At 36.2% G+C, this 26,059-nt stretch overlaps 2 protein-coding genes across 2 annotated transcripts; one reads left to right on the forward strand and one right to left on the reverse strand.

The window, feature by feature from the left end:
* Positions 1-9,954: 9,954 nt before the first annotated feature.
* Positions 9,955-10,563, reverse strand: LOC137718156 (uncharacterized). Its single transcript, XM_068457658.1, has one exon. The coding sequence runs from the start codon at positions 10,561-10,563 to the stop codon at positions 9,955-9,957; it is 609 nt and encodes a 202-aa protein (XP_068313759.1).
* A 2,502-nt stretch (positions 10,564-13,065) lies between these two features.
* On the forward strand, positions 13,066-17,399 carry LOC137718337 (homeobox protein knotted-1-like 1). Its single transcript, XM_068457866.1, has 5 exons — positions 13,066-14,003; positions 14,206-14,328; positions 14,543-14,693; positions 16,389-16,642; positions 16,863-17,399. The coding sequence occupies exons 1-5, from the start codon at positions 13,533-13,535 to the stop codon at positions 17,064-17,066; spliced, it is 1,203 nt and encodes a 400-aa protein (XP_068313967.1). The 5' UTR covers positions 13,066-13,532; the 3' UTR covers positions 17,067-17,399.
* The last annotated feature ends 8,660 nt before the right edge of the window (positions 17,400-26,059 follow it).

Consider the following 26,059-nt stretch of genomic DNA (forward strand, 5'->3'; position numbering starts at 1 on the left):
CGGGGCTTCTGTACAAACTTGTGAGTGAGTTGACAGGAACAGCTCACTCATATGATGTGAGAAGATGGTGATGTGATTGGGGAAAGGGAAGCACCAATAATAGACAGGTGAACTGTGGAGCCAATCTAATCGAAGCCAACTCAACAAACCCATACCAATGGTGTATGTTTTGGTGTTGGGATGACAATTTGCCACGACATATCTGATTAGACAACATTAATATTGAAAATCAAAGAGTATAAGTACCATTAGCAAGTTTAGTAGCATGTTCCTTGTGAATTATATAGCAAGTTTAGTAGAATATTCATTTCCCCACTTCGCCACTCTTCTGTTTATATATTTTAATTATTACTTTTATTTAATAAATCAAATTAATAGCAAAGAAAAAAACAAAAGGTAAAAAATCACTGTTCATTTTTGAATGAAAAGATGCATTGTAAATTTTACGATACCATATACAACATAATAAATATAAAATTCTCTTAACAGCCAAAAAAAAAAGAGAGTAAAAAATCACTTCTCATTTGTGAATGAAAAGATGCATTTTAAATTTCGTGATACGATACACAATAGAATAATGTTAAAATTCTCTTGCTATGTAGTGACGTTATGGTTTTAAACAAAATAATAATAATAATAAGTTCTTAATTTTTTTTACTCGTGCACATTTTTATTTATTTCTCTTGATTTTATAATTTATGCAAATTGAGAGTGAAAAAAAATTAAAAAAAGAGTAAAACAAATATTGTGTTAAATTATTAGTTATAAAAAAATTAAATATTCTCTTTAATTAACATTTATATACGTAATATTACGAAGATTAAATTTGTAAACTAAATAAAACAGAAATTGAAGCTTAAATAATTACTTAAATGTTAATTATATATTTATTTCTTGTTAATAATATATTATTTAATTTGTAAATTTAATTTACTTAAAATTACTTTTTATATATATAAATCATTTATATTTTATATAAATATCTCTACGTAGATCTTTTCTTTTTTTGTATATTTTGGTCAAAGAAGTATTAATCTTGGCAAGAGATTGAGTGATAAAAATATATGATCTAGCGGCAGAAAGAGTAGTGCGTGCATGGGGAAGAAGCGAAGAGAGCAGTGCGAGTGAGTGACAGGTGAAGATGTGCCGCAGCTGATGACAGCGTGGTGGTACTACAGGTACTACCACCCTAGAGCCTCTCCCTCTTGGACACGTCCAATCTTTAAATTTCTGTCACACGAACCACAACTCAGAATCTAGAGAGAGAGAGAGAGAAGAAAGGTCAAAAACCTAAAAAGCATGGAAACTAGAGGACATGTTTAAAATTTTGGCAAATCAATGGCCCCCACGGTTAGGAGCGCGAGACTCCCGGGGGAATTCGCTAATATAAAAGGCACAAGGCCCAGTTCTGTTCTGCACTGGCCTACTCATCACTGGGGTCCTCTCTCTCTCTCTAGGTGCGTGCGGGTGGAGAAGGTGGTCGTCGCCGCCAGCTATATTGGGACGCCACACCACCGCCCATTCCTTCCTCTGTAAAATCTGGTATTGTTTGTGTCACGGTTTTAGGTTAAATTGGCTTTCTCTCTGCGTCATTGACTCATTGTCCCCACACACACACACACACACACACACACACACGTGGTTTTCCTGCAATGCAACTGCTCATATATATATATAATTATATTCCATAGCCAAGTCTCATGATTTTACTTTGATTTACAGAACAATATATACATACAAAATTACAAACAGAAACAATATACTGAGATAGGGTCAGGTTCCCTTACTACTTACTATTTACAGTTGAAATGTCGTACTCCTCCAGTTCTACTACCTATTAATTATATGTATATGTACTAATACAACGTTGTTTTTCATTTACGTCAACATCACTTTTCTAAATTTAATTATTTACAACATATTGACAACCTTAAAATAGTTAACTGGATTTGAGATAAATTGTATACATACATATAATCATATTAACTCCTTAGACCAATTTTAGAGTATCCATATCATCTTTCTCAAGTATTTTAATCCAAAAATTACCGAAGTTTTACTCCAAAAACTTAGCTATACCTCAAATTAATATAATTTTGTGAATAATTACTAGCTAAGAACTGTCAAGCATTCCAAGCTTTCCTCTTTCTAATTATTCAAGCGTACTAAAGTGCAAAACTTCTCTTCTAGTAACCTATTATGTACGTACGTATCAGAGTGAGGCTATTATATGCAAATATTGTACAGTATTACAAGACTTCTCTTCTCCTAATCTATGAGAGTGAGGGTACAATTTAATTTCACTAATGCCCTAAACCCAACTTATTCTCGGAAGTTAGGGGAAACTTTGAAATTTTCGCTCTTTTGTGCTTGATAGTTGTGGGACATTAAGTCAATCAAGTGTCCTTTCAATATAAAATCTTCTAGGCATTTGATATGAGTTTAGCTACTGAGATTTGTAATTAGATTCTGTCGTTTAAGGCAGAAAATGGAATATGGTGCTCTTTAGATTCTTTTTGTAGGAATTTAAAAAATTAATCAATCGTATTCATTCATCATATATTGTGTGATTAATTTTTTTTTTAATCTTTTACAGTTAATAGTATGTACGTGATTATTAGCGATATACCAATAATATTCCTAATTTCGTGTATATCATCAAACCAATAATCAATCGAACCTTTAACAGTAAAAACTGTATGGTAATGAGAACATCATCATTTTAAGTGATGTTTATCCATTAATTGCGCCTGGCATTAGTGTGACATGGTTAATGAGACAAAGACCGAGGGAACCGTATAAGATATGTTGTCCATCACTCTCCTTTTTGGCGCTTGTTGGACTTGAGAATGATTAATGACTGTAAGTGCAGGTTAATTATAATGGGGGTATGAATGAGGTTTTAAGAAAGAGTAATCTTCGGAAGATCAAATTTTTTAAATTAAATTTATAAACTAAATGATGTAATTATATATGATTAAATTATTAATTAAACATCGATTAATGTACTTATTTTTTATTGGTGATATATCATTTGATTTGTAATTTAATTTAAAAAATTTAATATTCCCAGTATTACTCTTTAAGAAAAATTGTATTCATTCCAAATGAAGTTGAATTTTGTCTTTTTTTTCTATCGGTAGAGCACTTACCCTTTGTTCGGTCACTCAACTTTCACCTCATCTCACTAAATAAGAAAACTCATATTCAGAAATGATTTAAAAAGAAGAAGAAGGAGAAGAAGAAATGATTGTTAGAGGTTTAAGTATCCAAGGTAAAACCATTGGTAAAGTGCGAATAGGCCTCGGTTACTATATTTTAAAACATTGTAAGGTAATATAAGTTACATTTGGGAATGTCGGATATACTCACAACAAGTTATAATACGCTTAATACAATGGATGTCATCTCATTAGGAGTAGGATTCTCTTTTTCTTTTCAAATTTTCCTTTCTTTCAGTTTCTTCTATTTGAACAGTCACGATTAAAATACGTCAACAACTAGGATTGACTTTGTGGATGCAAATTTCTTTTTTCTTGTTCTTGAACAAAAATGCACCTGCAAAAATAATTAACACCTTAGGTCAAGGCCAAGAGTCTCACGCACCCACGATGTATGGGGAGAGGGGGCTTTGGCTGAAGAACCCTTGATGCCAAAATTAGAATTTTGAGGGAAAAGTGTATGGAGAATTTAGAGAATTTTGTAAGAGGATTCAACTTAGGTGTTTTGAGAAATGAACTGGTATTTATAGGGGTGTGCCCGGCCACATTTGGCGGTTTTTTAGGTAATTAATCTTATTTTGAATGAATATTTGAAGGTTACCTTGTGGGGAGGATTTGATGAAGATGGATGAAATGAGTTTTGAATAAATACCTATTTTGATCACTTTTGACCTTGATTGAGTCGTGATTGTCCGCTGCTTGCGCGTAGGAGTTCCGGTGTGCCTTAAGGGTTATTTTGTATTTTTCACCGAAAAATCCACGTGTTGCCTCCATATTTTTCTTGATTATTTTTGGCTCCACAAATGCCCCCACACTTATTGGGCTGCTCGCAAAAAATGGCAGTAAGTATAGAGATCATCTTGCTTTAGGAAACATATGATTGCTTCCTATTTTGATGTAGATTCACTTTTAAATTAGAAATTAGGTCCTTCTAGGAAAATGAAATAAATTTCTCCCAAAGTCTATTTAAGTCGACCTTAAGTAGATTATTAAATCAACTTTAGAGAGCAATTTATTCTACCCTACGAGAGAGAGAAAACTAGAGGATATTTGTTCCCCCTCCTCTAGCAATCTTCTACACTTGCCAGTGCAAATGACCGTCTTTCGTTGCTTTCTTAGTTTTTTCTGCGCCGCACCGAGGTAAGAAAAAATTAATTTTCCTTGTCTTCTTCTTAGATAGTGCTGCCGCGGGGCAGCCGTCGGGTGGTGTGGCATGTCGGCTTGCAGGGGCCAGGAGATAGCTCAGCAAAAGCCGAGGAGGTGTTATGGCAGGGACCACTGCTTGGGCTACTCGGCTTGGCTAAAGCCAAGGGCAGCTGTGTAGCTAAGGTACAGTGCTAGGTGAGTCTCATTGCTCATGTCTTTTGGGCTTTTGGACATGACGTGGGACAGGTCGGCAATTGAGAGCAATAAGAAAGTCGCAGGCCTCATAAGCTGCTGGAATGTTGGGCATGCAGGCTTCCTGCCTATTGGTCTGAGAGAAAAAATGAGGGAAAAACCATCATGGGTTGAGCTCCCATACTGAGTATCGTGAATGGCGTTGGCTGCTTACTCTTCTTTGCCAAGACAAGGGTAGGCTGCTAAAAAAAAGCCGAAGACTTCCTCCGTTGCTCGTGAAGGTTCGCCTGCTGCTGATAAGCTTGTGATTGACTTGACTTCTTCCAATGGAAAGAAAGATAAGGCTGTTAAATCTGAGTCAATGATGGTTATAGTGCCAAAAGTGGCTAGTACGACTGCTAAAAGGATTGCTCAATGTAGAGGTTCTATCGTGCCCCTAATGCCGAATTAGTGCCAAGACATATGTTAGGAGCTAAGTTTGATTCACCTTTAGAGAGGCTTGCTACTATGAAAAGTGATAAAGTGGACTCTGCTGCTAAAGTGGTGACAAGGCCTAGGCTTGGTTTGGTACTGAAGTGATTCTGAAAAAAGCTGGGAGCTATTTTTGTGTTTGGTAAACATTCAGCTTCAGTTTTTTTTCACAGTTTTGGATGAAAAAAAGCCAAAAACAAGAAATTGCAAAACCTAGCTTTGAAAAATCGGTTTTTTTTCACATCTGTTTTACATAAAATTTTAATAAACACTATAATACAACTTTTTTTTTTTTTTTTTTTTTTTTTTCAAAAGCACTTTTACAAAAAAGTTTACCAAACACTTTACTGCTTTATTTCACAGCTGCTTATTCTTACAGTACAGCAGAAGTAGCTTTTTTTCAAAGCACAGCAATACCAAACCAGCCCTTACTCATCTTGCCTCTAAGACTGATTTGCCCACTGAGAAGAATGAGGTTGCTTACTTGGGCAGTTGTGAGAAATCCACCATGCCCGTTTCTGGGGAAGTTGCTGAGATCTGTGCACTTTTGAAACCATATCTGCTTGAAGACATAGACGCTTATATGAAGTTTGTCGATGACGTTAGAGGGGTTGTTTGCCCAAAGCATACAATCGAGTAGAAGAAGACTGCTCTACTTGCTATGATGCAGATGGCGGCTATTCTGGTGGCCAAGTCTATGCTCCTTGACCAAGAGGATACCAAAGTTGCCAAAGAGATGGCAAAGGTTATGGCAGTCGAAGCTTATTTCTCTGTCGAGAATATCAAGAGGGTGGAGTCTGAGCTTGTCACTTTGAAGGGGTCTAAAATCTCTACCCCCACTTCTCTACAGTTTAAGACCGCTTGTCAAGAGATCGTTGACTTGAAGACTAGGCTTGATGCAATCCAAGTTAAGTATGAAAGTGCAAGGAAAGATATCGGATGTTACATACCTCATATTCAAGATCTTAAGAGTGCTGTTTCTGAGCTTCGTTCCACTACTTACGCAAAGGATGAATAGTTGATTGTTGCTTATAACCAAGTGATCTACTTCAAGAAGGTCGTTAATAGGCTTGAACCCCAAATGTTGGAACTCCAAGATGCGTTGAGGATTAACAAAAGTTTGAAGAAAAAATTGGATGAGCTGCAGTGCATCCATGTTAGTCTGCTTGAGGAGAACGAGCAACTGAAATGTGAAAAGGTTAGGCTCGAGGTTTCGCTTGTTTAGAGTCAGGCCGATTTCTACAAGCTAGGTTATGTAGATCATTTATTTGGTAGGCTGTCTAACTTCGAGTTTGCTGGAAAAGACTTCGAAACTTTGTCTATTTCTCCATAAGCCTTGCTTATCTTCACTTTTGAGGCCCCCATTGCTGAAGTAATTGGAGAGGTTGATGCTCAAGCTAGAGCAGACGGGGGTGAAGCGCCGGATGATGCCGTTGCTAAGAGTGTTGAGCCTGCTGAAGATGTAGCGGTCGTGTAGTTGTGGGATGTCCAAGCTGCTGAAGGTTAGTCTTCTAGATAACCTTTAGAATTTTCTTTGTTCTCATTCTTGCATTTGTTTTGCTTGAACTCCTTAGGTCTTTGCTATTTGTTTATCAATTTTGCTAGAAAATTTAATAAACTTGCTTCTTTTACTTTTCTCCATCTTCATTTCTTTTGTTCATGCCCTAACCTTTAGGCTTTATAAACCAGAGGCAGACATGCTACTTTTCTATAAGTAGACAGGCCTGCGTAGCCTACATCGTCGTATGTGTTAGTGTAGAACTTTGTAAAGTTGTTAGTCATAGGGTCGACACCCGAACGCCTTATTTACAGAAGCACACGAGTCCGCGTGACCACTTGGTTGTTAACTTTGGCTTTCTCCACTTCCGTAGGTTGCGTAGAAAGTATAACATCACTTTAGGATTTGGTGTAGTTTGTTTCGCATTTTGGCAAAAATGAAGCCCATCGACTATGTAGCATGTCGGCAATGGATGAAGCTTCGTATACATGCGCTAACTTGTTTAACCTTTTTCATATAAACATGCAGTTGTATAAGTTAGTGCATCTTTACTACTCGAATGGCAAGTCGTAGACAGTTTTCCGAAAATCGTAGGCTACTTTAGTGCACTCGGTAGCAGCTTTAGGGTTCCAGGGCAGCCGTCCATAGCGCGTACTGCATTATGTTCCATTCGGTCTTTAGGGCCCGGTTCTCCACAGATTAAGCCAAGAGACCCAAAATCCTTCAGTTAGTTAAGCCTTGAAAAAGACCATTATGGCTACTTCTAGGAATCCCAGCGCAAGCCATCATGTACCTAGTTATAGTAGGGCAACCCGACTCATCCACATATGGATATTCGAAGTGTAAAGTTTATCATCCCGCATTGGACAACAAACTCATGTGGGTGTCAAGGAATTGGTTTATCCTATCGCACTGGAAAGTAAGATTGGTCCTCGGGGGGCGCAATTCATGCGATGAGTCCCAAAGAATGGCGTAGTCTTCTTTTGGAATGCATGAGTGATCAGTTGTTGTAAGCATGCAACCGAGCCAAGTTGTAGATTACTTCTGAATTCATCATTGAAAAATAAGTGAAATGAACGATAACTTAGTTGTAAGGTAGGAACTGCATAACAACTGGATAGTCATCAGCTTACGAAGTGGTGTCTATCAAGCTGCGTAAGTTTTCGGGCTTTGAACGAGAACTTAGTTGTAATAACCCTTGCTGCCTAATCTGCTGATCTTGTACGGTCATTCTCAGATGGGATCCATATTTTTGGAGCATTATCTGCTGGCAGTAATGAAGGCTTTTCTTAGGACTAGATCTCCGGGTTGGAACTGCCGAATCTTGGCCCTTTTTATTGTAACTGGAAATGAGTTGCTGCTGGTAGGTTGCGGTGTGGGTGATGGTTTGCTCGTGCTTCTCCTCTGCAAGATCTAAGCTTGTGACCATCTCCTTATTGTTTTACTCAATTCTTGACAGTAGAGTGTTGATACTTGGCATGATGACATTGGGATGAATGATTACTTCTGAACCAAATGCCAAAGAGAAAAAAGTTTCACTGGTTGCCCATCTTTTGGTGGTGCGATATGCCCATAGACATCTGGGGAGTTTGTCTGGCCATTTTCCCTTCTTGTCGGTGAGGGATTTCTTGTGGCAGTTGAGGATCGTCTTGTTGGATGCTTAAGCCTGCCCATTGCCTTGAGGATATCTTGGCGTGGACATGTGATGCCTAATGCCATACTTTTGGAAGAGCTTCGCCAAATCTTTGCCCTTGAATTGCGTTGTGACAATGGATTGAGGGATGCCAAATCGGCAAATGATGTTTCTTCGTATAAAGTGCTTTATATCTGTCCAAGTCGTGGTTATCATGGGCTCTACTTCTACCTATTTGGTGAAGTAATCGGTTGCCACAATCATCATGCCCTTGCTTCCATTAGCGGGCGGCATTGGCCCTAACAGGTTGATTGCCCACTGCATGAACAGCTAAGGACTCGTCTTCGATGTAGTTCGCTGGCAGGCAGTGCTGGTACCAGCTTGTAGTGTTGGCAGCGGTCACACTTTTGAACTAACTCATTAGCATCTTGGTGCATGGTAGGCTAGTAGTAGCCCGTATTAAAAACCTTATGGGCTAAGGATCAGTCTCCGGAGTGATTTCCACAAATGCCTTCATGGATTGAGCTTAGAACCTTTAAGTCATTGGGATGTGTTAGGCAGTGGAGATGTGGTCCAATATAGGATTTTCGGACGAGAATACCGTTCCACATGTAATAGCGTGCTACCTTTATTTGGAGCTTTCTAGACTCCAACTTTTATGTGGGGAGTGTGTCATTGACCAAGTAGTCTATAATTGAATTTTGCTAGTTGGGAGTTGAAGTGACACTTCGACTGCTGGCTTCGCCTCTATGCTTGGCTTGTCTAGTCTACATACTCCATCGGAATAGAGCGTTTAAATTAATGGTCGAGGGCGGACTTTAGGCCAGTTAGCGCATCCGCATAAGCGTTGTTTGCCCACGGTGCTTGAGTGAGAGTATAAGTCTGAAATGCCTCAAGCTCCTTTGGTACATTCTCTAAGTATTGTGTCATTTTCGAATGTTTTGTCGTGTACTCCCCCAATAGTCTAGTTGGTGATTAGCTAGGAATCATAATGGATTGTGAGCTTTTTCCTCGCCAAGTTTTTTGCCATTCGGAGGCCTACTAATAGGGCCTCATACTCTGCTTCATTGGTTGATGTTTTGAAGCCTAGAATGATCGTTTGCTCGACCATTGAACCGTCTAGGGTGACAAGGACCATGCCTGATCCCGAACCTTTGTAGTTGGATGCGTCGTCCACATGTAAATGCTAGAAGTCTTTATCAGGTGAATCAGGCATGGCTAAGGTGTGCTCAGCTACCTCCGGGGCGTCGTTGGGCCGCTATGTTGCGTTGCGTTGCCTAGGCTTGGCGTGAAGGCACAGTAGGGAGCCATGGAGCTAGGGCCATGTTACACGTAGCAGGAAATGCTTAACTGCCAGTATTGGGCCACTATAGAGTTGAATTATAGAGCAAGGGTCAGTTAGGGCCGTGTAATGTGCAGCAGAAGGTGGTGCTTAATTGCCGGTACATATGGCTCCTATGTAGAATCTTTTAGGGCAACGAGGATAAAACTTGCTTCTGAGAGTGTCATAATAGTGTTCGTCTGCCTTTGGCGTGCCTTTTGAGTTGAGTTGTTGCGTTCGTCAAAAAACTTTGCATCGCCAATGTCTGCGCTTTTATCGTCTCACGTCTGGATTGGATGGAATAGTGATTCATGAGGATGACTTGAGCTTCCAGGTTGTAACAATTGTCTCTAAAGTTAGCTTTTGAATTTCTGGTAGGTGGTTTCTGCATCGAGGAGAGCGTTTGAACTGTGGAATATAAGTAGTTGGCCCCCACAGCTCTTTTCGTATGAGGGTAGAGCTTATTACTACTTCAGATGCGGTTGCTTGTCCAGTCAGACCTTGAATCTCCTTCAGAGTAGTGGGGGACTTCATATTCGCTCGGATTCACCTTGAATGTGCATCGGCGAACCTTGTCCCAAAGTGCATGCTTATCTGCTAGAGCGAAAGAGTTTGCCAGAGTTAGATCTTCTTTCTTGATCAATTCTTCAAACAGCGGGTGGCCTGTTGGGAGTCCTTTTTGGAAGGCTACTCTAGCTATTGAGTCGTTGCATCCGATTATCTTTACCTTCTCTGCTTTGAACCTCTTCACATAGTCGCAAAACGACTTATTTGGGTTCTTCTTGACGTTGAACAAGTGGTAGAAATTTTTCTTGATCAAGCGATATGATGAATATACTTCGGTGAAAACCAAGGAAAATTCGTCGAAACTTCGGATGTATTGTGGCGGCAGGGTATCCAACCAATCTTGTGCCTTGCCTTGTAGAGTGGTGGTGAATATCTTACACATGAGATCGTCATTGTTTCGACAGAGGATCATTACGCTTCGGTAATGCTTTAGGTGTCTCTCCGGGTTTCCATCCCCTTTGAATGATGTGAAATATGGCATGCTGAACTTGCACGGAAGCTCTGCTTGCTCCATTTTGTCCGTGAAGGGTGACCTTATGTTGGTCATGTACCATCATAGTGCCTTGTTAGTGACCTTGTTGCATTGAAAATCGCGCAATCGCTCGGTCAAGAACCTTTATACTTCTTCCTGAATTTGCCTTTGTTGGGGGTAACGAAGCTTTCGGTTGTCCCTAGTCGTGACCTACTAGTCTAGGCTGCTCTTATACGGGCTCGGTTTGTCTATACCGCGGCTGCGGTGCATATGGTTTATTCCAAGCAGGCGAGGGAATTCTTCGCAGGCTGTTGGTTGAGCTTGAGCCTGATTGAGTGATTGCTTCTCTCAATCCTTCGTGTTGCTTACTCCGATATGAGGTTGATGATTCTTCTTATGGGCTTAGTCGCAAATGAACACTTCACTTAGAAGGTTGCTCATGTTGACTATCGAAGTGTGGCCTCAACCGTGAATGTATGCTCGTTCATAGGCCTAGTCGAGAATGTACACTTATTCGCGTGCTAAGATGGGAGTACACGCTATCTTGAGGTACACTGCCCAAACGCTCGGTTCATGGCTGGTCGAGTGGTTGCTTGCCAGGACGCTGCTGGAAAGTTTCCTCGTCTGCCTATGTCCTACTTTGGGACACATCGTCTAGGGCACGTTGGGTCTCGGTGCACTGCAAAAGCTTGGAAGAAATACATCTCCTTTAGCAGTGGAAGTGTGGTAGACTCTGGGCGCAAGATTCGAATTGGGGAATGTCAAATCCGCAGACAAGTGCGGTGAAAATGCTCCTGGTTCAATCATAGGCCCAGAAATTTGAAACTGGGATAGTTGAACTAATCTTGAACCGATTTGGGCTGCTTGGAAAGCCACATGAGTAGGCTGGGCCACAGGAGTAGGTTGGGCCACGAGAGTGGGCTGCCCGGCATATGGCGCACTTGGGTGAGAGGCTAGGGCTAGGCTTGGCAACGTGTTAGGTTCGTGTTGGGCTTGAGTGGCTCGGGCCGTCTTGCCTTAGGCTTAGGCCGTGGTTGTGGCGTTGTGGGCCTTGTTGAGGGTGGATGCCGTGGTGGTTGCCACAGTGGTGCCCCATGGGGGTGGTGCCGCTCCACTCATCGTTGTGTTGAGCCTCGTAGATCGCTGCGGTCATAATCCTTGAACGTTGGAATTTTCGTTCGTCGAGGTTTCCAAATCTCTTACCATTGTACTTTTCTTTTACGTTTTATCGAAGAATTTTTAAAAATAAAAATTCCAAGAATAAGAACGTACGAAAAATCTACAAATGAACAAGAAAGCGAAAAACCTTGAATGCGAGAGTCTTCTACGAATGTTTGATCAAGACTCTCAATGAAATCACCAATTTGTGGATGCAAATTTATTCCTTCTTGTTCTTGAACGAAAATTCCTTCTTGTGGATGCAAATTTATTCCTTCTTGATCAAGACTCTCAATGAAATCACCAATTTTCACTTATATATGTTAGGCATACAATATAGCAATTTGTGTTATGAGTAAATGGAAAAATTGTTCATTTAAATACAAGTTTGTTTACCTACATGACAACTTTAAGGCAAATTTCTCCTTTATTTCTACCTTTTATTCCGATTACCCTTATGTAAAAGTTTCATTAGAGCAAAAGTTGTCGTAGGGAAGGAGAAAGAAGAAGCACATTTGCCTTTTCCTCCTCTCCTACGCTCAACTCCACTCCCTCTTTTTATTTTTCTACTTTATTGTGGTCAATAATGATTCCCTCTGTGGTGATTAAGTATGTGTCTAAACTTGCTTCAATTCGAGTTCTCCATCACTTATTCTTTATCCTTTTTCAAACCAATCCTTCTCCCAAAATCCTCACACTTAGCTTTTTTTAGGTAGTGTGGGTTTGGCTGGAAATGGGAATGAACTTTTGTTATGTGGGTTCTCTCTAGATTATAATTAATGCGGCTTTTGTTCATGTTCGATTTGCCATTTTTGGACTTGTATCTTTTATTCATGTCTCTTGGTAAAGTTGGTGCGGTTTATCCTCATATAACTGATAGTTTCGTTGGTGGTTTTATACGCAGAGTCCCTATTGTAGCGGTCATTGTTAGTTTCTTTTGTAGTTTTTCTTCAGAATCGACACTTTCTTTTGTAGTTTTTCTTCATAATCGACACTGCTTATATGCAAAGAATGTTCCCTCACCCATTTTCTTAGCGATTTTGTGCTAAAAGTTTACCAAGAGGATTATGAGACGATTTTGTGTCCTCATGCTTGTCCGTCCAAAGATCCATCAATACCGTGACTATTAAATTACTAATAAAATCGTAATTGTTTCTTTCCGAAATAAATACGGAAATTATTTTGTTATGCGAAATAGGAGAAAAACAAATAAGAAAAGGAAAGGAACATATAAAATTGAATTAAATAAAAAAGTTAAAAATAAATTAATGAAAAGAAAAAAGGAAAAATTTCCGTGAAACAAAGGTTAAAAATCGTCACTCGGGGAGGGGGGGGAGAGATATGGAAGAAAAATCTACAATCTAGTGACTAGTGAGTTGCCTGATCGCTAGGTCTCGTATACAGTCGTAGCTTTTGAGCATTTTCAAGTACTTCATTATTTTCTTTCAACAAAGCATTGTCAGTCTCTTTCACCCTCGCACAACACGGTGCCGCGAGTTGCCGGTTCCGGCCACGCCATCTCCTCCTCTCAGTACTTCAGAACAATCAATTATGACATGTATTATTCTGTAACGAAATTATAACATGCTTAATTCCTTGTTTGGCTTCACTTCCTCGCCTCCATAATCCCATGGATTGCCAATAAATATATTAGTTCCCATTTCTCTACTCAACTCCTTAACCTTTTGGCTTACAAAAACCTCTGGTCGTCGTGCTTTGTGTTCCCAGTACTCATAAAATTATTCCTTCCTGTGTTCACTAGCTAGGTTTCGGTCTCTTCCTCTGTAACCCTTTACTACTAGGGTTTTAGTTGATTTATAAATTAGAAACCTTTTTGTTGAGAGAGAAATAAAATGGAAGACTACAACAATCAAATGGATCATGAGAGTTCAGGTGGTAGGGGAAACTTCCTCTACGCCTCACCAAACCTTGGAGGAAATTATGGGAGAGCTGCAAGTGATCATCAGATGGGAATCAACACCTTTCATCTTCAATCAAGCGGCGGTGGAGGCGGCGGCGGCAGTGGCGATCAGTGTAATTTTCAGTCTCCAGGAGCACACCCAATTAATGTGAAGACCGAAGCCACCACATCACAACATGGCCACCCAAAATTTCATTACAACAATAACAATAATAATCATCATCATCATCTTGTTTCTTCATCAAGAGGGCACCAACCAGTTGTTCATCAGCTACAGCATAATTTGGATCTTCAAAACGATGATCATAGCCTGAGCTCCAACGAAGTTGAAGCCATCAAAGCCAAGATCATCGCCCACCCTCAGTACTCTAACCTCGTGGAAGCTTACATGGATTGCCAAAGGGTAATTATTTATTAATTAACATATTTTTCTCTTTTTAGACCACGAAGAATAAATCAATTATATAAACGAGATTTTGTACTAAATTCATTTAAACGATGAGAAGAAAGATTTAAATTCTGGTACAAAAAGAGAGTACAATGCTTTAACGAACTTGGCTAAGCACATCTGTTCGATTTGTGAATCTGTTGTGTTATGGATGTAGGTGGGAGCTCCATCTGATGTTGTGCCTCGACTCTCAGTTGCCAGACAGGAGTTTGAGGCACGACAGCGATCTTCAGGAACTTCAAGAGAAACTTCAAAAGACCCAGAACTCGATCAGTTCATGGTATCCCTATCTTCCATTTCAATTTGTTTTCTTAGTTAGAAACTTAAAGACCCAGAACTCGATCAGTTCATGGTGATCCCTATCTTCCATTTCAATTTGTTTTCTTAGTTAGTAATTTTTTAATGGGGATTTATACATTTCATGCACATTTACTTGTTTTTTATTATGATAAACAATAAAATTTGGATGGATGAATTACGTACTATTTTAACAGGAAGCATACTACGATATGCTGGTGAAATATCGTGAAGAACTAACAAGGCCAATACAAGAAGCCATGGATTTCATGAGAAGGATTGAAACTCAGCTTAACATGCTTGGAAATAATAATAATGCTCCTCCTCTTCGGATCTTCTCACCCTCTGGTAAGTTTTTCTTATTTTCTCTACACACAAGGAATTTTTGGACTCATATATCCATGTGCTTATATTCTTTTATGTTATATTGGACGTTTTCGAACTCTACCTAATGTACATGTATCCATTACCACTAACCTAAATTCATATATACTTAATTTAACTATTATTATAACATAAGCAGCATGGGGAAGGAGCTTGGAGTTAAAATTCATAAAATGGGAGATGTGGGTTTTTTGGTCTTGAAATGCCTGCAAAAACTGCTAGTCCTACTGTTTTGTCTCACCTTGAGAAGAGTACCCACAACTTGTCAGTATCTCTTTAATTTTCTAGGCGTACGTCAAATCCAGTTATTTTTTTAGGGAGAAACTTTGACCCATCAAATAGTGCGTTCCAAGAACAAAGAGGAAGCTAGAGGAAGCTAGAGGAAGAAGAAGAAGAAACAATAAACCACACCTGCCCCTTTTTTTATTCACGAGTGGCTTCAATAACTATTGATGTACATACACATTTAATCTCGAGCTTAATAGTGCCATGACGACGTAATTTCTTTGCTTGTTGTATGGATGGGTTTAAAAATATATCCACATTTGATCTGATTAATGATTCTTCTTTTTCTGACAAATAATTCTCATTCCTTTTAGGGTTTTCCCAAAATCAAGACCTCCCATTGTTTCATAAATCTAATTTTCCTTATGTAGGACCTATATGGGTTGGGGAATATATATAACATGATTGTCTTCGTTCCCTAGTTCCTCATTAAATATGCTAAAATTGGTATTTTAACGATGCCTGAATAAACAAATCCGTATACAAAAAACCTTGTATAAACCGGAATCAGAATAAAAACCTTATAAAAACAAGAGAAAGGACATCGGATGCTATTTTAATCAGCTAGCTACACCATGCAGACAGTCCGGACATGTCAGAATTCATATGAAATAGAATTCCCCCATTTATTAAGTTCCATGCTAGCTATATACCTATACGCCCCAGATTTGACTTGTCTTCCGTTCATGCACATGATCCTTCTTTCTCTCTTCTTTTTTGTTTATGTTTTATGCGTGCATGAATCTATTATTGTTGTTTTCCTTTCTAGTGGTAGAGTAGCTTAGCTAACCTTAACGGTCGATAAGATATTATCTCGTTACTAATTCATCACGTGATAAATATTTATTAGACGAGTGGTTTACTTTTTATATGTGATACTCTTCTATTGATTGCAATAGAGTATCTCTTCTGTTTTCACACTCTATGGTTTTCATATATCTTTTAACCTTGACAGTATCTTATATCGACTGGTTCTTTGATTTACTTTATTTAAATCTCCATAATATAAATTCAAGAAAAAGCCTTCCTGAACGTGTATAAATATATATAAATGCATGATTTGTAATAGTTAAACAAAGTTTACTTCTAACAATGTCTGCATAATGCACGATCGATCTGTAAGAAAATATATAATAAATCAATCACGAGTTCTTGTAGCCAAAGTCTCTGTCTCTTCCTTTCCTGTTTTGAAATATATAGCATAACGCATGCACATGCACTTTCTGGGATGGATTTCCGGTACCATTCTTTCCTGTTTTGATATATAAATGATTTTCACACGCCGGTTTTCTCCTTTGGACACCCCTACTTATTTGTGTCCCTTGGTTTCTGTGGTATTATGCTTAAGAATTGCATGCATGTTACTATATGCAGAGGACAAGTGTGAAGGAATTGGTTCGTCTGAAGACGAGCAGGAGAATAGTGGTGGAGAAACTGAAGTGCCTGAGATTGATCCAAGAGCTGAAGACAGAGAGCTCAAGAATCACCTGCTGAGAAAGTATAGTGGTTACTTAAGTAGCCTGAAGCAAGAGCTTTCCAAGAAAAAGAAGAAAGGGAAATTGCCCAAAGAAGCCAGGCAGAAGCTCCTGAGTTGGTGGGAGCTACATTACAAGTGGCCATATCCTTCGGTATATGTTTTCAATTTATTGAGATTTTGAGATCCTATTAAGAATGGGTACATGTCATTTCGTTCTTGGATCATAGAGGAATTTTCTCGTGTCAAATAGTATGTTGTGTTATGTTGTCAAACTATTAATTAATTGGATTTCGTATCACTAATTAGACGATTTGTTAATGACATATATGATCTGGTTTACAATCTAACAAAATGATCATGTTACTAAACAGGAATCGGAGAAGGTGGCATTGGCGGAGTCTACCGGTTTGGATCAGAAACAAATAAACAATTGGTTCATAAATCAAAGGAAGAGGCACTGGAAGCCGTCAGAGGACATGCAGTTCATGGTGATGGATGGCCTACACCCACAGAATGCAGCCCTCTATATGGATGGACACTACACAGGTGACGTTCACTACCGTCTCGGGCCATGACCTAAACAACTCCATCACATTGTTGCCTATTCTGCTCATGCAAGGCTCATAGTTAAAGTTGGGTTAATTAGTTTCATATATGTGTGATCTTAAGACGAGCATACTGCTTATATATCTTAGTTTGTAATATTTATCGCCAACTTTAATTGGGTAATGTTCTCTATTCCACAATCCAAGTTGATGATTTACACACATTATTACGTGCTGTGTTGCTGCGGTTTTATCTAGTGGGCCCTACGTATATTTCAGTAATGTGATGCTGGCAGTAAGCTGGATTGTTGCCATTGTTTTTCATTATCTTACGTGATATTAAGACGTTTTAGAATTGATGTTTGCCTCATTGTGCACCAAAAAGGAGTGAAATATCAGTAGTTTGAGCATCGTTAATTTTTTTTTATCAATGCACGCATACCATCGTTATTCTTTTTTTTCAATACACGCATACTGCCTATAGAAACTGAAAATACGCAAGAAAGATGGTTGCTAATTGGCGGTAAATAAATTTTTTTGTATTTAAATTGAACCGCAAAAGCAAGAAAAATAGAATTGTCAAACACAAAAAAGGAAATCTCAAATTTATGATTATTAATAATAAAGAAATACCACTATTGCAATGGACAGAAATGAATAAGTTCGTTGTTTAAGCGGTGTTTCATTCACTTAGAACAGTAATAATGATAGATTAGACCATTTGTCAATGGGTAATGATTATGTTCTCTCGCGGGTGAGCCTACTTGTTCACCATTTAAGATTTGACATCTTCATCGGAGAAACATAATAATCATAACTATTCATTATTTTTGTCATCATGTAAAGATCATACATACAAAAATCATTTAATTTAGAGGTCTTTTAACCATTCATATGGATCAAACAAATGAACAATTAATTATGAAGATATTACTTGTTTCCTAGACCGTTGATTGGTATGACATGTATATATGACAAACGATTTCTAAATTGAATGATTTTTTTGCATATATAATATCTAAATGATAATAAAGATATTGAACGATTCTAATTATTATATTCCTACAATGAAGATACATAAATGGCAAATGAAGAGATAAGTAGGTTCCGCCTTAGGAGGAACACAAGTTTATTATCCTTACCTAATGAAACACTCACACAAACTAAGCTGAATAATCAATTGCACTAGTACATGGTGGAACGGCGGTATAGTTTATGGATAGTTCTATCCATACACTTATGTTTACCTCTCACACACCTCTCTCAATTTTCGTTAGTTGAATCAAATGAATTGAAAAATACCAAAAGACAAAAAATTAACAAAAATGGATGAAAAGTAAAAATGATGTGTGAATAGCACAACTCTAATTTATTTCTTATAAAATGATCATTCAATAGCCCCCTAAAACTCATTAACAAAAAACCATTGAAGTTTGGTTTGGTTTAGTTCCAATCAAAGATCAAGTTCTACAATAATTCTCAAAGAAAATGATTTTTTTTTTTTTGGATAATACTAAGAAGATCAAGTTTTTAAGTTAAATTTGTAAATCAAATGATGTGCCACCAATAAAAATAAACACGCTAATCAATACTTAAGTAATAATTCAATTATCAATGTTCAGATTATTTAGTTTACAAAATTTAGTTTAAAATTTTAATCTCTCTAACATTACTTTTTTTTCATTTAGAAAAATTAATATGGGATAATTATAAATTAATAAAACACTCACACAAACTAAGCTGAATGATCAATTGCACTAGTACATGGTGGAACGGCGGTATAGTTTATGGATGGTGCTATCCATACACTTATGTTTACCTCTCACACACCTCTCTCAATTTTCGTTGGTCGGATCAAATGAATTGAAGAAGATCAATGGACAAAAAATTAACAAAAATGGATGAGAAGTAAAAATGATGTGTGAATAGCACTACTCTAATTTATTTCTTATAAAATGATCATTCAGATAGCCCCCTAAAACTCATTAACAAAAAACCATTGAAGTTTGGTTTGGTTTAGTTCCAATCAAAGATCAAGTTCTAAAAAAATTCTCAAAGAAAATGAATATTTTTTTGTTGGATAATGTAAGAAGATCAAGTTTTTAAATTAAATTTGTAAATCAAATGATGTGCCACCAATAAGAAATAAACACATTAATCAATACTTAAGTAATAATTCAATTATCAATGTTCAGATTATTTAGTTTACAAAATTTAGTTTAAAAATTTAATCTCTCTGACATTACTTTTTTTTTCATTTAGAAAAATTAATATGGGTTATAAATTAAGGATCCGCACAAATCTTGGTATAATTGTTTTCAATGGCAGCAGGCATATTCAATTGGTCCGAGTAAATCGTTGATTTAATTTCCAAAAAATAAAAATAAAATGATGGGTTTAATAGGTTACACTTTGTTGAGAGGCTATATATATAGATAGTTAGGTAAAAACATATATTAAGCACTTTTAGAAGTCATCGGATTGGATGGTGCCGTGTTCTTGAAATCCAGCTACAGGCTGAGAAAAAGGAAAATCATGTCATGAATAATAGGGTTAGGCAAATCCCAATAGGAAACAGTTAAACGAATCTTATCTTTTCACTATTACTATCTAATACAGAGTTGTTTGATTTAACAACAACCTAACTAATTCACGTCTACATCAACTCCTACGTAACATCTCAAACTTTGCTAACATGGGCTTGCCTTCTCCAATTTGGTATGGCATGATTTACCTCGGCCAACGATTCATGCTGGTTTGTTTTTTTTTGACCATGTGGGAGGTTTGGACATTTTAAGTTTGAATTTAATTTGGACATTTTAAGTTTGATTTTAAAGAAATTAGGTTCCACAAACACACACCCCCCCCCCCCCCAAAAAAAAAAACAAAAACGTCTTTCTTTTTTTTCTCCCTTGAATTTTCTTTGTTCTCGTTTCTAGAAGATAAAGTTTCTGTTCTCCATCTTTTCAACATACTACTTCTCCTCTTCTTTTTTTTCCTTATTTTATGAGGGGTGAGGTTTATATAGTCTAACTTCTTTTTTTCGTTGTCAATAAATTTATCTCGTATTACCGAAGTTTTATATAAAAATAATTATAATAATAATAAGATGCAGCATTTTCAACCTCAAGAAAATCTAATGAAAAATAAGTTAATTAATGATGTTGGAATGGAAATTGTAGGATATGTGACTCCGGATAAAACAAAAATTAAGAGATAAACTACAAGTGAACACTCCAAAATAAGGCTTACTAGTCAATACCCAATACATATATCATCACTTTATAACGTGTTTCTCACTGAACGTAGAGTTGAATAACTCATCATTCTAAAGAATCCACCTAAGATGGCAATAAAGGTGAGTGACATGGGTTAGTGCTGTGGGCTATAAACAATCCAACCTTCAATTCCATGTGTTTGGGCTCTTAGGTATAGTTACGAATTTCTGTAAAGTATATATGTGGCTATAGGCTATAGCTGTAGTATTACAAAATTCAACAGGTTTGCAATGGTGACACAAAGTCTAACCCATGTTTGGGCTTTTAGTTATAGTTACGAATTTCTGTAAAGTATATATGTGGCTATAGGCTATAGCTGTAGTATTACAAAATTCAACAGGTTTGCAATGGTGACACAAAGTCTAACCCAACATGGAGTAGTGGTCTCACCATTCCTTAGATCACTTGGGTTCAAGCTTTAAATAGCTCAATTGCAACCCAAATTCAGCTCTACCAAATTAGTCAGCTGAAAACTGACAGGGGTCTATAAAACGAAATGATAAATTAATTTTGAAGCAAGACTTGTGTTATACAAATTTTCTAAGCATGAAAGTACTTAAACTTCTTAAATAGCAATATCTTGTTTGCATACAACTCACTATTTTTACAAATGCTTACAAACATTTTTTATTTTTTTGTGATTTTAATGCATTAATTTTACATGCGTGTTAGATTGTATTTGTAAATAGAGAGCAAAGATAATAAACAACCTCGTTTTAAGTAGCCCAACGTCAAACAAGAATCCCATGATGTTCTTACGTAAAAATAGAATTTAGTTTATTCACCGCCCTTGACATCATTACATGAAGCAATGATTTAAAAATTAAAAGAAATATTATTAGGCTAATAGTCATTTAACACGTTTGGATGCCTTAGACACTAAGCAGACACCTTTTGAGTCATTATCCAATAATAAGAGGTTATCACTCAGTGAAGTCGTGATGGCAAATGTGACAAAAAAACAATAATGTTTATGTACTCTAGTCATAATTTGATTTCTCTCAATCTTCTTCTTCCTAAACATTTGATAGTTTCACTCACTATTTGATAAAATAAAATAAAAAAAGTTTGTGGATCCATGATATGCACCCATATTCTTTTATTTCTGTAGCTAGGCAGAGGCAAGAAAAGAACAATATCTTTCTTCCGAGATTACGAATTAGATTTGTCTCCTTCACCCTCATGACCCAACCTAACACGGAACAAACAAAAGTACTCATAAAATAATGAACAATCATCATCTCGGACCACATTAGCTTATATATATGAAGCTACACCTAACCCTAAATCTAGTGGTATATTCCAATTTTTCCATTTTGTCCAAAAGTGAATTGATGATATAATTTAGTCATTATCTAAAGTTTGGATAGCATTGTTTCAATACATTGGTGAGAAGGCTACATACCTAATTATGTTTATTATCATCATCGTCATCAAGCACACAACCCTAAAGGTAGCCCTGTCAAGTTCTCCAGCAGATTTGGAGCAAATGCAGAACTAAGTATTATTATTCTTTAGTAAAATTAACAAAGCATAAAAAGAAGGAGATTGATCATTGATCAAGCCAAGTACCTTATGGTATAACCAACATGATTATGATCCCAATGTTGATTAGCATTTTTATCATAATTGCATCAATGGACAACAAGTGAGTGAACTAGCTAGATATAATTATTTATATCTCACGTCTCTCATCTAAAAGATATGAGATTCACAAAATTCAAATAAGTAGGTAAGATTCACAAAATTCAAATATATAACATCTCACGTCTCTAATTTATCAAATAAGTAGATTCTAATGAATACTAGAAATACGGTAGATACAAACTATTTGGTAGTGGCTAAGCCAGAAATCAAGGCTAGGAGGGGCTTTAGCTAGGCCTTATTAAAGGAATTAAGCACAATATAATTATTGTGAGCAAATTTTACAGGTTTTGTTGTAATGACATGGATAAATATTTTGATATAACAATACTTTACAGTAAGAGTGAAAGATTGAGCTAAGTCACGCTATGAGTGAGCCACAATAATTTATCATCACACTCGCTATTAATTAGAGTTGAACATAAAATCACATACTCATGAGTGAAGAATAATACATGTAATGCTAATGATATTGTCATTAACGATAATAAACTAAAGAAAAATGATGAAGCTTTAGAGATTTCATTTGACAACTACTACTACAAAAATATAGCATAAACGCAGAACTAGTTGATGAAAACGATTCCTCTTTGTGAGGATCCTAGAAATCCTCAAATCGTGTTTATTCATAGTATATCGTACGGTAAAAAATTATTTTAAATATTTTTATTTAGAATTAAATATGAACATTATCTAACGAAAATTGATCTCACAATTTACGATAAACAGATATAATTTAAGAATTCTCAGAATCCTCACAAAAAGGATTCGAAGAGGATTCACATTTGATGAAAACGTCATGGCTTAAACCTACCATGGCAACAACACGCGACAGTAGATCTTATTTTATAATAAATTTTCTTTCAGCACCTTCATTAATTAAAACGGTGGGTTTTAAAAGTTTTGTAAACCAACATGCTAATGCTATATGGTTGGAGCTGCAAACGGGGCCTGGGGCTATCCACGCTCTCATGTGGCTTCACACCACTTCCATTTGGCTAAGGTTAGCTCCGTAGTGAAAACGAGTATAAGTTTATAAGAGTAGTTCCAGCGTGGTTTATTGTCCCTAAGGTAATTTCTTATGCTATTCATTTAGTGAACAGTAATTGCTTTTAATGAACAGTAATTATCTTTTGTATCTTTACCCTTGCACTCAATAGCTCTGGCAATTGGTAATAAAATATTAATATTTTTTTAATAAAATAATACAAAGTACTTTTATTTGTAATTTCGAATAAGATTTTTAATCGTTCTCGTTGCGCCATATGTTATTATCTGAAAAGACAATAGCAATAAAATATTAGTATTTTTTATTTATAAAATAATTCAAAATAATTTTATTCGTAATTTCGGATAAGATTTTTAATCGTTTTCGTTGCGTCACGTGTTATTATCCGAAAAAACAATTATTGGTGATGGATTTCCGATAAGATTTTTAATTATTCTCACGTGTCATTATCTGAAAAGATAATTATTGGTGATGTATTTATAGAAAAGTAAATATATAAAAGTATGAAATTGAATTCGAACTTGACAATATATGTTGAATTTATAGAAAAGTAAATATATAAAACTATGAAATTGGATTCAAACCTGACAATATATGAAATTGGATTGAAACTTTGAGAAGATATGAAATTGTGGTGTAAGATAGAAGATAATGAGAAGGTATTTATATAAAAGTAAAATCAATTTTTTTTTTTAAATTTTTCAAATTTTTTTTTCTTCTGATTTTTAATAATTTTTTACATTTTTTAATATTTTTATTCACCTAATTAATCTATACCGTTGGATTTAAACCAATTTGAATTCCAACACTCTAGATTGTGCCACGTGGCACAACGGTAATATTTCTTTTTTTTAACTATTTTTTTTTAATTCTTAAAGTCTAATAACGTGGACCGTTGATTTCAGATCTAACGGCTGGTATTAAATGATTTTTTTTATTTTTTTTACCGTTGGAAATCCAACGGTCCAAAATTTATATCCGTTGTAATCCAACGGCCATGGGGAAGCCACATGGCTCCCCAACGGTAAGATTTTTGAGTGCGTCGCGGACCCCAATTTCTGATTTTATGTCTGATTACGTGCGCGCACGTCGCTTGCCTGACAGAAAAAAAATAAAAAAAACGCGGCTGACGTCTCCTTGACGTCAGCCCATGTCAAATGGCCATCGGGCCTGCTCCGGCTCCATCGCTGGCTCCCGTTGGACTTCCTCCCTCGGGTAATAGCCCACTGTTCCTCAGCCCGTCCCTCCAGCAACTCCTCCCGCTGGAGCTGCTCTAAGTAGAAGTATGTTGAGTTTAAAATTCAAAACCCTTCAATATATTTAATAATAAGACAGTTCACATAATTGTAAGTTAACAATGAAGGTGATACAAACAGTTTTAGTCAAAAGGTCTTATCGTCCAATTAGGTTTGTTTTAATTTTGTTTTGTCTTGTCATTCTTTGTGTTCAAGGAATTGTATCTTTTGGTAACAAATTAGGGCAGTGGGCACGGCAAACTTTAATATATCAAAATCATAAGCCAGTAAATAGTCCTGCAGTGCTTCCAAAAGTATCAATGTCAGATTTACGCAAAAATAAATGAGTAGTCGGTTGTAAGAGTTGGAAAGTGTCACTTTTCCTTCTCTTTCTTGCTTTCTTCAACATTAAAGATTTGCTTTTCTTTTTCTTTATTTCCTCCTTTTTTCTTTTTTTCTTTTTTTTTGTAAAACTTTCTTTATTTCCTCTTTAGATGGAAGATTACAACTTAAAGTTGCATACGTCAAGAGGACGTTTAAAAATTTTGCAGTGGAAAAGTTTCTCCATACAACAGACGATAATTTCAACCATTACATCACCTCATTTCAACTAGGTTTCTTTGACATGTTAAATTGTCATAAAGACTTCCTAATTTCGAAACATCAAAGTTATTGACAATTAAGTCCTAAGTTAAAGATTCAATAACCAAATCTAAGGATCATAATCTAAAATCTTGGTCTGCATGATACACCTATAATAAAAATTTCGCATGAACTCATATGCTAGTAGAAAATTCGATTACTGCAACTTTTAACCGGTTTATGAGAACCATGCTAGACACTGAATTCTATTCTCTACATCTATACTATCTATTAACAAAATTATCTTGTCAATTAAATGATGATGAAAAGATAATTTAATCTTCTATGACAAAATAAAATCATGGACAGTAAAGTAATTTCGCACTAATCAAAATTTGTTTTTTTTTTTATTTTTTATTTAAGCCCCACCCACATGTAATCCTATAACATATCTCTAATATTAACAAATAAAAGGGCCACTTAGTACCTTGGTCTAGTGGTATCCTTCTTCACTTGTAAGTGAGAGGTCTTATGTTTAATTCTCACTAAAGACGAATTTAAACCACGTTATTGCTAACCCATTGTGAGACTAAGCTCACTCCCCTCCTCTTAGTGTAGATAATATCGTTTGTTAAAAAAAAAATTAAATAACAGGATAATGCTAGAGAGACTAAGGGGGTGTATTCAATTGAGATTTTGAAGGATTTATAAATCTATGGATTTTGATAGAGTTTAATTGATTTGTAGAGATTCCATGTAAAAATTTGAGTCAATTCCTCTGAAATCTTAGGGCAAGAGGTGAGATTTGTGAATGCTTAAAATACACTATGAAATCTCTTTAATTCCCTCAAAATCCTCAACTTTTTAAAATTTGTTGAAACAATTTTCGAACTGAATACACCTAGAATGTTATAACTTCTAATTGAATGCACCTAAATTTCTAAGGATTTTAATAAACTATTTTAAATTCGTAATTGAATACAGGTTGAATATTAAACAATCACTTAAAATCCTAATTGAATACACCTAAATTCATTAAAAGAATTAAAATCTCTCACCCCCTAAATTTGTAGACTAAACTTTGTAAGCTAAGTGATATGGAAGTTGATAATTTGATTATCACTTAAGTATTGATTAACGTGTTTATTTCTTATTGGTGACCCATTATTTAGTTTGCATATTTAATCTACCTAATATTACTCAAAATAAAAGTATTGATTAACGTATTTATTTCTTATTGGTGACTCATTATTTAGTTTGCAAATTTAATCTACC

The sequence above is a fragment of the Pyrus communis genome, chromosome 15 (genome assembly GCF_963583255.1).
Source record: "Pyrus communis chromosome 15, drPyrComm1.1, whole genome shotgun sequence".
Lineage (NCBI taxonomy): Eukaryota > Viridiplantae > Streptophyta > Magnoliopsida > Rosales > Rosaceae > Pyrus > Pyrus communis.